The sequence below is a fragment of the Lolium rigidum genome, chromosome 6, assembly GCF_022539505.1.
Source record: "Lolium rigidum isolate FL_2022 chromosome 6, APGP_CSIRO_Lrig_0.1, whole genome shotgun sequence".
NCBI lineage: Eukaryota > Viridiplantae > Streptophyta > Magnoliopsida > Poales > Poaceae > Lolium > Lolium rigidum.
In genome coordinates this window covers 97,554,406-97,566,217 of record NC_061513.1, presented here as the reverse complement: position 1 = coordinate 97,566,217, position 11,812 = coordinate 97,554,406, and the positions used below count along the sequence as shown (strand labels likewise).

General features: G+C 48.9%; 1 protein-coding gene across 1 annotated transcript; it reads right to left on the bottom strand.

The window, feature by feature from the left end:
- Positions 1-6,319: 6,319 nt before the first annotated feature.
- Positions 6,320-10,399, bottom strand: LOC124661175 (probable xyloglucan glycosyltransferase 1). The gene is made up of 5 exons (XM_047199032.1): positions 9,671-10,399; positions 8,741-9,049; positions 8,353-8,643; positions 8,120-8,233; positions 6,320-7,339 (listed from the first exon to the last, which is right to left on the bottom strand). The coding sequence occupies exons 1-5, from the start codon at positions 10,397-10,399 to the stop codon at positions 6,710-6,712; spliced, it is 2,073 nt and encodes a 690-aa protein (XP_047054988.1). The 3' UTR covers positions 6,320-6,709.
- Between the last annotated feature and the right edge of the window lie 1,413 nt (positions 10,400-11,812).

Below are 11,812 nucleotides of genomic sequence, written 5' to 3'. Positions count from 1 at the left end.
GAGGTGGGGATCCCACGAAGGATTTCCCAACGCCACGAAGGATCACCATCTTCTCCGAGCCTATCCCACGAAGGAATAGCCCCTTTCCTTATGGTTAGCTTTTCCTCCACTCTGGAGTTGGCAAGCTCCACAACCACTTCACAAGCTCCACGAAGGAGAAACCGGAGCCCCTTCACAACCTTCCATGAAGGAGGTCACCGGGACACCAACCAAGCCAACTAGGAGGTCACCCTCCAAGAGTAACAATCTCACGGTCTCTCACTCGAACTAATCGTGGTGGGGAGCTCAACACTATGCAATGATGCAAAGAAAGAACACCAAATGTGTTCAAATCCTTCACACTCAAATCCCACCAAAGCAACAAATGCTAGGATGAGATTAGAGAGGAAGAACAATGAAGGAAATCAACAAATGACTCCAAGATCTAGATCCAAAGGGTTCCCCTCACTTAGAGGAGAAATGGATTGGTGGGGATTGTAGATCTAGATCTCCTCTCTTAGATCCCTCAAGAATGAGCAAAAATCATGGGGGAAATCAAGAGATAGGGCAAGTTCTTCAAAGTCAACAATGGAGGAGAGAGAGTGGAAGAACTTGCCCAGCCTAAGGTGGAAGAAGACATATCTATAGCCTAGGAAAAATAGAGCCGTTGGGGAGAAAATCGGGCATAAAAACAACCCAGCTGGCCAGCCGGTCCACCAGGCCGGCGCACAGGCCGCCAGCGCCGACTGACAGGTCAGACTGGGCAGGCAGGCCGCGCAGCAGCAAAAAGGGCCCAACCAACGGGAGGGGCGGTCCACCGGGCGTTGGGCCGGCCGGTCCGGTGGCCACCGGGCGAGGTGTCGGACATGGGCTGGGACACCCCCTGGAGTGGGAAGGTGTGCACCGGATGGGCCGGTGGCAGGCTCAGCGGGACCGGGCTGTGGACCGGAAACCGCATGACCCCTGAAAGCCCAAAACCTTTTCCTTTTTCTTTTTAAATAGAAAATGCTCCTGAACTCCGATTGACCCAAAACCAATTTTGTTGGAAATATTGATTGGGACTCCTCACAGAATATTTTTAGATGATTTAAGAGAGGGAGCCTCCCACCGTCAAGAAACGATAAAGACGTCCAAACTCGAAAACGCAATAGAAAATGCATGCGGATTCCGTTTTCGATGAACTTGGGCTTGTTGAAAAGCTAGCAACAAGCTCAAGAACCTCACACAGAGAAACACCAAGAAGCAATAGGGATATGCAAATTGTGCAAAGGATTGAGCTCCCTTAGACGATGTGATCAAGTTACCCAACCACCTCTTGATAGTATGGCTATTTATCCTATAACTCGGTCTCCCAACAACCACCTTGAGACCGGTAAAAGGAAAACCTAGCAAGGCCATACCTTTTCCTTGTGCAACCCGCTTGATCTTGATGATAATGCTTCAAGTTCCATCAAGCCGGAGTGCATCACTTGATCATTGTTGTTTCGTGAAGACTCATAATTTTATCCCCATACGCCATTATGGGATAGCCTTATTAAGCACATCTTCACATGTCCAATATCACTAAATGGATGGCAACCTTCAAGCATGAGATCCTCTTGAGATGCTCAACTTGAACTTGCCCAACTCAGCCTTGATGACGATCACCACTTGATGTTATCCTCTCATGGGCTATATGAGATCTCACTTTTGATGCATGACCATGGAAAGATACCTAACCCACATAGACAACACAAGATCACATATATGATGGATTAGTTCATAAAGCATAATTGACAAAGCTTACCATACCACATGACTTCACGTGGCACATTCTGCATGCTTCATGTGTTGACTAAACTTGAATCTATTCTTCACTCTTTGTATTGGTGAACCTCGTATCTGCTCATGCTCTATCATACTATCTTAAGGTGTATAAAGAACTTCTTCATTTGTTTGCATGCTCTAAATCTTAGTCAACCATAGCTCAACTCATGAGACTATCATGACACCGACTTAGAGCCATATCTTGAATTCTTCACTTGTGATCAACAACTCAAGATCATAATCATTCATTGTTTAACACATAAGCTAGAGCATGGCTAATATTGAGTTCCACACAAGAACTACATCTTCATTTCTTCTTCTTCATCATATCACATATATATCTTCAAATCGATGATCTTGATGCCAATACTCAAGGTATATCTTTATCTTCATGGTATCCATACTTGAATCCAACACATGGACTACAAGTAGTACCTATGAAATATTCCTTCATATAAACTCAATGAAAGCATTAGTCCATAGGGGTTGTCATTAATTACCAAAACCACACATAGGGGCAATGTACCCTTACAGTGTCATATGTGGACAACTCCATATCCTTGATGGCGGAGAGCACATATGTCTTAATGGCGTTCTGGCTGGCAAAGATGGGGTGGGATTTGAGATTTGTCATGGAATTGGCCATCTTCTTCTAAATCACCTCGTAGATGGCCTTGCTTTCATTAGTGAGGCTTTTCCATGATCTCACGGTGGCGCTTCCATGGGCGATATGGTGGGGGTGGGTGGAATCCATATCCAATGGCTCTGATCTTAGCTCTAATTTATTTATGGTTTGAATATTTGGCGCTCTCTTGTGAATTCCTGCGAGGAGGGATGAACTTCGGAGGACAGTCGGAGGAAGGAGAGGATTACTATATAGTTCTATTGCCACCATCTACCGTCGTCTATCCTATATATATAGTCGCCTCCAATGTAGTGTGGGTTTGGTGTGTAGGCTCACTCCGTCACTTGGATTGTATCATGTTGGGTCGTAGGCGTAATATTGGTGCTGGGCTTAATAATTGTGCTTATTGGGAGAATGTCTGGCTCCCATGGTGCCATGGGAGACGGTGGAGAAGAAGAGGCCGACGGTTAACTTTTTAAATAAACATAGCTAAATGCAAATACCCATGCCAAGTCAACGAACTTAGAACCCAGCGAGATCATTCCACCGCAAGGAACTTGACAAACTGAGCTCAGTTGGCGATGATTATTGTTTTTTTTTAGAAAGCGATGATTATTGTTGGTTGCTATATTTAGGGCGAATAAGCGGCCGACTCAGCTGGCTAGAATAGTCTAGTTTCATAGTGCTATTTGGCGGACACAATGCACAGTGTGTTCCATGCATGTTGCACGAGATGAATATAAATATGTCCCATAACATGTCTGGTGGCTTGGTTGCATGCCCTCCATCACGTGCTGTGTTTTGCTTACTCAGCGCTTGCCTGAGATCAAGTGGTCGTCGGTGAGAGCGAGCGATCGAGAGTGATGTCTAGCACAGTGTGCATAAACCACGGCCTGCATGATCGTAATCGATGTAGCTAGGCTGCAAGATGTATGCGCGCACGGCCGGCCAGCGGTTAAACCGTCGTTGTCTGGTAGACATGCGTCCGGTCGATACGCCGTACTAACGTGGTTCTCTGGAGAAAGCAAAGGACACCCTGATGTGTGACAAATTAATGGAGGCAGCCTCGATCGACCTGTCGTTGATCATGTGGAACACAAGTGTCTTCCATGTTTCATTATGAGCTATGATGCGTCAAGCACTCTAGCTAGCTAGACCCGGGCTAGACCCGTGAGTATTTCCTGGTCCAATTTTGGATTCATGTAGGAGTAGTATTACTCTGTTTCGAAATATAAATCTTTTTTTTTCTGCTCGGCTAACCACCGCAGTTTCGCGAGAAACAAACACTCCGGGAGGTTCTAGGTCTCTCGTGGCGAGACTATCGCTCCTCTTCCCCCTCCGATCAACGGCCTGGCATCACCAGGGGGAGGGGAGGTCTGGTTCTCATTCGTGTGTTTGTGTTTTTAGTCCTATATTTTCGAGGTTTATCTGTCAGCGACATGGTGGGGCAGATGTTGATGGTGCTTTTAGGAATAATGGTCTTCCAGTGTCTCTGTTCGTCGGAGGTGTTGCTGACGCTAGGGAGAGGCTTGTGGAGTCCAAGTTGTTGGAGTGGTTCCAATCTAGCACCACGTTGTGGCGTGGCAGTAGGGATGGGTTTTTCTTGGAATGCGGCGGTCTTGATTGTTGTGCGTTTGTGGAAAAAGGAGGGGATCCGGCTACCTGAATGGAAGGGTGGCGCTGGCACCGGATCCGGCGTTGAAGAGGCTATGGGGACTCCTCCGGCCGATGTATCTTATCTGGCTAGATCCAATCTTACGAGGTTGGTGGATATCATGGCTCGTTAAGACCTCCTGGTTAATGGTTTCTTCAAGGTCAAAGAGTGGAGACAAACTGCTGGTGCTCTTCTTCTGCGGAGATGGTGGAGGATGTGTATGCTTGGTAGTTAAGGTGATGGTAGTTTCATCCGTTTGTATCCTTCTTGTGTTTTGTTCCTTGTATATGACCAACTATGTATTGGTATGTTTATGAATACATGTAATGTATATCAATATGTTCACATTGTGGGAAGTGAGCCTAGCTCAACTGGTTGGGGGAGTGGATGTACAAACCCAGCACCTGAGTTCAAATCCTCATGGAAGCAAATTTAGGTTCCTATTTATACTTGAGGCCCAGACGAGGTTAGCTTCAATACAATTATCTAAGAGGACTGATGAATTCCGATGGAGCCTCACCAAGAACGGTGTTTTCTCGGTCAATTCTTTCTATAGGGCGCTTACCATTCCTAATCAACCGGTTATCAATAATAAGTACATTTGGAAGATGAAGATATCACTGAAAACGAAAGTTTTTTGCATGGTACCTTCGTCGCGGTGTGATTTTAACCAAAGACAACCTTGTTAAATGCAACTGACACGGTTGTAAGAAATGTGTTTTTTGTCATCAAGATGAGACAATAAAACATCTTTTTTTCAATTGTAGGTTTGCTAGATCTATATGGTCAATCATTCAGATGGGTTCTACCTTATACCTCGTAGCATTGCAAATATTTTTGGCAACTGGCTAAATAGGGTAGATACTAGGTATAAAACGCTTATCAGAGTGGGCGCAATTGCAGTCGTATGGACGCTATGGCTATGTAGAAATGACAAGGTTTTCAATGACAAGAATTCTTCTCTTATGCAGGTTATTTACCGATGTACGGCTTTGCTCCGTTCATGGTCGCCACTTCAGCGCTTGGAGGACCGAGACCTCTTTATGAAGGTGTCTACACGGTTGGAGAACACGGCCAAGGAGTTTCTTTCCCGATATGGATGGCTGCATATTAGGCGGATTGAAGCCAACATAGCATAGTCTTGTTTGGCTCTTTCGATCGATCTCTTTTATTTTCTCAGACTTGATACTTGAACGGCTGTGTGCATCTTAGTTATGCAGAGGCTGGGTGTAATGCTTAATTTTGAGTAATGAAGCGCCCTTTATCGAAAACAAAATATGTGCACATTGTAAAAAAAAAAACCTTTTAGAAGGGAAATGCTAGTTTTCAATAGCTGTTGTAATGTCGGATTTGCATCGTGATTCGTGCACTTGAGTTGTGAGTATCGTTGCAACTAAAAAAAAACAGTTGCAAATGAGATTTCAACTACGAAAAATACCTCCAAACTGTTAGACTTGATTTGTGATCCGTTCTAATGATGAGTTGTTGCATGGGTTGCAACTGAGATTCGATGATGTCATTCTACTGAGAACTAAGTTAGTTCTCAACTAGTCGCATCCTTTTTAGAAAGCTAAACTAGCTTTTTAAAAGGTTTACATTTTCAAACAGAGGTAGTACTTCACTAAATAATAATTCCTGTATTTCAAATTATAAGATGTTCTAGATATTACAATATGAATTACATATGACTGGAAATGAGTAAACAACACACGGAAATACGTTTGGATACATATAGTTTAGAAAAAGTTACAAGAACAGTTTATAATTCGGAATGGACTGATATATATAAATATAAATTCAATTTAACGTTGGTGAACTTTGAAGATGACAAGAAGCCGTTATGAGCATGCGGGAGGGAGACTTCTTTCGGCTCCTTTTCACTACCAGGGGACACGCACACGCTGTGCGCAGGTCCGAGCGTGTTGGCAAGCATGTTACCCACCTTTCGTTCACTTTGGCAGCATACAGTAACACAACTGTTCGACACATATATATATTTCTCATTACCGAACTGCTCCACCAAAGTAGCATGGTACCAGACTGCAAGTGTTGAAGACGACAGCATAACAGCATCAACAGTTCGTCGCAGAGGACAATCACACAAGGTATTTCCTATTCGCGGCCACATGGACTGTTCGCAAATCCAAGGGAACAAAGCCCTGAAACTTAGTCTAATTGTCCCTTTCAGGATGTGACAAAAGCTAAAGTAATATTCCTCTCATTCCGTTGATCATATTCACGAAATACAACAGGCAACGCAGAAACATTTCATGGTGTGCTGCAGAACAAGTATCACTATGCATTCGTAGTACCGGGCCAAAGTACATTACAGACGCGACAGCAGTATCACTCCATTTGAAGGTAAACTGTCAAGAAGAAAATAACCCAATCTAGTTAACCACTGAAAGATTCTTACAAAAGAATGAGACATCAAGGACTATACCTCACAGGCCGAGTCCCAGGCCAATATATCTACAACCCCAACCAACATTTCAGTGTCTCTGATCCGACTGTAACCCCCTTACAAGCGAGGACCATCAGCATGAGCTTCTCGCGTACGGTATGCTTCAAATCGTGTATGGTTTGGCATATTCGACGCGCTTCAAATGAAGAAAGAAAAATCCCATTATACTCCTTGTATCCTATCACTCGACTTGCTCGCCAATAAGATCGAGTCCGACCAGCAAGAACGAGACTCCTTGGAACAGAAGGAAGTAGAAATGTATGCCTTGAACCGACAGCAAGCTGCGGGCAGCCGCTGTCAAGAGAAGGAAGGAGAGTGCTAGTTCTTTCCTGTATAACCTATTGTGTTTCTTCTTTTGGGGATCCACTTTAGGGCGGGACTCCTCCTTTGCTAGGGAGTCAAGATTGGGCGCAGACCCTACTCTCTGGTGCTTAGATTGCTTCTCATTCTCGACAAGGGCGACAAGATCGCCCTCAGAAGAACGGCCTGATTTCTTGGTGACAACCCACTCATAGGCACTCCCGAGCTGGAACAAGCCAGAGATCATGGCGTTGAATTTGGTCACTGACATGGTGTTCTCGAACAAAAGGTAGGGTACAATGAATGGGAAGGACTTTGGGGCTGGGAGTATGTTAAGTAAGGACATGATTGCTGGAATGTAGCACACTACCCAAGCAGGTAGCTCAGCTTCAGGAGCAAACATTGTCATGGGAAGGATAACACAGAAAAGTGTGAAGGAATAGAAGGGCAAAATAAGTTTGCGGAGGAGAAAGAAAAGGAATATGAGGTTGAACTTCTTCCAAAAACCAATCTGCAACAGAGGTAAGTAATGTCATTATCATCCCTCATGCAATGATACGTAAATAAGTGGGGCTAAAATGTGAAACTTAAGCATGCTGATCAAGTGTTAAATAGAAAATGACAAACAAAAAGCATGCGTCTCAAAACTAAGTTGCGTTTTGTCACAATTCACACATGACCAGTTTATTTGCATTCTAATAGAGTTTATCGCAGATTTGACTGTATGCGAGATTTGACCAAATAAACTTAATTAAAATGTCAAAAGATATGTGCAGAAAAAATGTGAATGGCGAGCCTTGACAATAACGGAATTTAGGAAAGCAAACAAGTCAAAAAGTAAATATAATTATATGTTCAATATAGAACCACCACAACAAAGGTGGTTGTTATGGAAGAAAATGCCAAATAACATCCTTTTCCCGTTCTGCGGCATAATACAAACAAGTGTCCTATATTGTGAAGGACCAGGATGGAAGCAGGGACAGCTCAAGCCACAAAAGTAACAACCCGATAATTAGTTTGGTACTGCAACCTATGTTGATGCTACATGATTTTAATTGACTGAACTTCAACCAGAACAAAGTTTACATAACTGTATAATTTAGTGCTGAAAACCTGCAAACATATATCCTACTGGTGCTTTCTGGAAAATAATCATCCTGCCAGTGTGCCTTAATCAACTGTACTGAATGCAGCAAAAATATTCTCGATGGCAAAAAAAGGACAATCAAGTGTATTTACAAGAGAAATATAATTTAGATGGCATGCTTCATATAACAAGATGAAGTACCTTTGATTTGATGATGTCCATAAAGCAGAGTCTGAATAACTGCATCGGACCAGAATGCCATCGATGTTGTTGCTTTCTGTATGCTTCATATGACTCCGGCAATTCACACTGGCACTGAAAAGGAAATCGTGTACCACAGTTTGAATGATTCATTGCAATTTTAATATTAAATATAATTTTCATAAAAAACATACAGAAATTTCAAAAAAAAACATAAGAGTTTATTTTTGTACCTCAACATCGTTAAGATACAGAAACTTCCATCCCTTGAGATGTGCTCGGACAGCAATATCCATGTCTTCAACTGTTGTCCTCTCCATCCATCCTCCAGAGTCCTCGAGTGCCTTGATTCTCCACACTCCAGCGGTTCCGTTGAACCCAAAGAAATTGAGGAACGCCCCATTAACCTGCTGCTCCACCTCAAAGTGGAAGCACAGATTTATATATTGCAGCCTAGTTAATAAGTTCTCGTCCTTGTTTACAAAAGACCACCTTGCCTGAACTAGTCCAACATCCTCTTTGCCCTGGAAGTCCCACACACAGCTAGTCAGATGAAAGAACTTACACGGAGTCGCCCTTAGATAAGAACATAACGCGTATGTGTGAAAAAATTCAGCTAACCTTGAAATGGGGCACAGTTAGCTTTAGGAAGTCTTCTTGTGGTTGGAAATCAGCGTCAAAGATGACAACAAACTCGTAATCCTTCACGTAGCTGCAGTTCATGGCCGACTTGAGGTTTCCAGCCTTGTAGCCGTCACGGATCACCCGGTGTCTGTACAATATCTGGACACCCTCCCGTTGCCATTTCTCAACCTCCTCTTTGATGAGAGCTGAAGTCACGACATCGTCGGAATCATCCAGCACCTGCACCAAGAAGTTGGATCTTGGCCAGTCCAGGTTGCAGACAGCTCCTATGGATTGCTGATACACCTGCAAACATGCACATCAATCAAAGGAATGAGCTACATTTGATGCAGGTTACAAAATGAATTGCACAGTTTACTCCGGATTTCCCTGATGTAGGATCGTTTAAAACGAAGCTTTATATTGGCGTCTACTTGAAAGGAATGAGCCAATTGACAGCGACATCTAGAGTGTGTCATGGAACAGAAAAGAAGTTGCAAAACTAGCAAGACACAAGTGTTCTTTAGAAACACTCAAGCACCGCATCCCCAAAAATGAAACCATTTGGTCCAAATCCTCCAACCCCGAAACCGAATTTTCAGTCCACCAAACAATTCCACTTTGGAGTTTGGTGAAAAAGAGGAACCGTTTCATTCTATCTTGTAGTGAGCAGCACTCCAATCCCAAAGTGATAGAGGCCAGTATTAAGCGTGGGCGGCACTACACCCAAGATAACCCAATCTAAACTGCCCTACACTACACTAGTTCCTATCCACCCGTTGAGGTCCCCAAATTGCAGCTCAAATCCGAATCTTTGGATCTCTGCAACGGCCAATGCGGACTGGGGACTGGACGCCCAATCCCGAGCTGCATTACAAGCACAGGAAATTAGGAGGCAAGAAAGTGGGAATTTGCTTAGTAGCTCACCTCTTTCTCGTTGCACATTGGAATCTGCACGAGCACCATGGGGAACTCCTCGATGCCGGTCTCGACGTCGTCCGCATCCTTGCCGGGGGATGAGAGGGGCACGGGCTTGATCCCCCTGAGCTTGATCCAGAAGCAGCCGAGGCAGAGGACGAGTCGGTCGGCGCTCTGGATCATGAAGAGCACGACGCAGGCGTTGGTGAGGAACTGCAGCGCCGGGCCGAGGTAGGCGGCGCGGGCGCGCATCCAGGCCCCGTAGCCCGCGGCGAAGAGTCCCCCGACGTCGTCCAGCCCCACGAGGTGCCAGCCCCGGGCGTGCGCGGCGACGTCGGCGGCGAGGAGGAGGACCGAGAGGAGGAGGAACCCCCGGAGGAAGCCGTAGAACCTGGCCGCGGGGCTGTCCTCCCCGGGCGCCGCCGGCGGCCCGTCGGCGTCGGAGTCGGAGTCGGTCCGGCCCGCCGCCACGCGCCGCCGCGCGGCGGCGGCCACGGAGAGCGCGGCGGAGGCGGCGCCCGTGAGCTTGCCCGCCGCGCGGTGCGCCTTGAGGAGCAGCACCCAGGTGATCTGGCGCGCGTTCTTGCCGCGCCCGTCCTTGCCCCCCGCGGCCGGGGAGCCCGGCGACGGCGGCACCTCGGAGATGGCCCAGTCCGGGGTCTGCATCTTGACCACCACGGGCGTCCCGCCGCCGCTGACGCCGCCTACCCGCGCATCCTGCCCCCACCACGTCGCCATTGCGCTCCCCCCGAAAGAAATGCCGGGGCCCTTCTTGGCTGTGGCTCCGCTCACCTCCTCATCAGACGCGGCGCCTAGCTAGCTAGAGGATAGAGCTGGAAGGAAATGGCAGTGAGAGACAGACAGCAGTCCAGTCCAGTGAGGATCCCGCGAGGAAGACGAGACAGCGGCGGGGGGATCCAGCGCCGGTGAGCTCGGGACAAGCCCAGCCTTTATACAGCCTCCCACTATGATTACCTCCTCTGGCTCCTGCTTCCAGCTGGAGTAGAGGAGAGGAGCAGAGGACGGCCTTTACGCACGAGTTCGCGCGGCTGGATTAACGTAATCTGCCCCCTGAAACAAGGAAGGTGCTGCAGCAAGGCGACGTGATTAATTAACGCAGGAATGGCACTTTCATCGGGATCGGCAAATGGCGGACTTGTGTCGTCGGGTCGCGGTCGGACCGACTGATTGATTGAGCGATTAGCGCTGCCTGCGTGGGGGTAGTTAACGAAATCGCGGGGCAGCGAAGGAAGGCAACGGGACACGTGAGGTGCGGGCCTGGGCCCTGGGCCTTGTGGGATGGGTGGATGAGGGCATCTCCAACCCGGGGACGCAAAACGCAAAACGGACAGCCCGCGCGTCCGTTTGGGTAAAAATACGACCCAACGCGCGGACCCAAATGCAAAACGGACGGCCCACGCGGTCCGCCACGACCCAAAGCCGGCCAAAATTTGGGAGCGATTTGCGTGGTCACGGACGATGTCCGCGCGTCCGTCCGTGTCCGGTGTGTCCGTCCCGACCCCGGCAGCGGTGCCTCTCCCTCCCCCGCCCTACCCGTCTCTCTTCTCACGGCGTGAAGAGGCTGCCGGCGCCGTTGCGAAGTCGGCCGCGCCTGCTCAAAACGCGGTGCGCCGTCGGCGCGCCTCGGACGCGCCGCCGCTGGCCGCCTCCGTGGCCGCCTCCGGTCGGGCTAGTCGCTCGCGCGCGCAGCGCGCGCCGCGCGCCGCGCGCCTGCGCGCGCGCGCTGCCGCCGCGCGCGCGCACGCCGCCGCGCGCGCGCTCGGTCGCCGCCGCCCGTGCGCCGCCGGCGCGCATCGCCGCCCGCGCCGCGCGCCTAGCGCTCGCCGTCGCCGCGCCCGCTACGCGCGCAGCGCGCCGCTGCCGCCGCCGCGCGCTGCCGCCGATGCGCCGCCGCGCGCCGGTCGCCGCGCGCGCGCCATGCCGCGCCGCGCTGCGCTGCTGCCGCCGCCGCGCGCTGGCGCTGCGCGCCGCTGCGCGCGCGCTCGCCGCGCGCGTCGCGGTCGCCGTGCCGCCCATGGCCGCCGCGCGCCGCGGTCGCCGTGCCGCCCATGGCCGCGCGCGACGCGTTCGCCGCCGCGCCGCGCGCTGCTGCGCGCGTCTTCGCTGCACACTCGCCGCCGCCGGCTCCAC

What these genes read in the sequence shown, in the direction of transcription:
- LOC124661175 (XM_047199032.1), bottom strand. Translation starts at nt 10,399, where the DNA reads ATGGCGACGTGGTGGGGGCAGGATGCGCGGGTAGGCGGCGTCAGCGGC. An exon ending in TAACTGTGCCCCATTTCAAG is followed by an intron (nt 8,644 to 8,740) that starts GTTAGCTGAATT and finishes TGGGACTTCCAG; the next exon opens with GGCAAAGAGGATGTTGGACT. An exon ending in TGGACATCATCAAATCAAAG is followed by an intron (nt 7,340 to 8,119) that starts GTACTTCATCTT and finishes CCTCTGTTGCAG; the next exon opens with ATTGGTTTTTGGAAGAAGTT.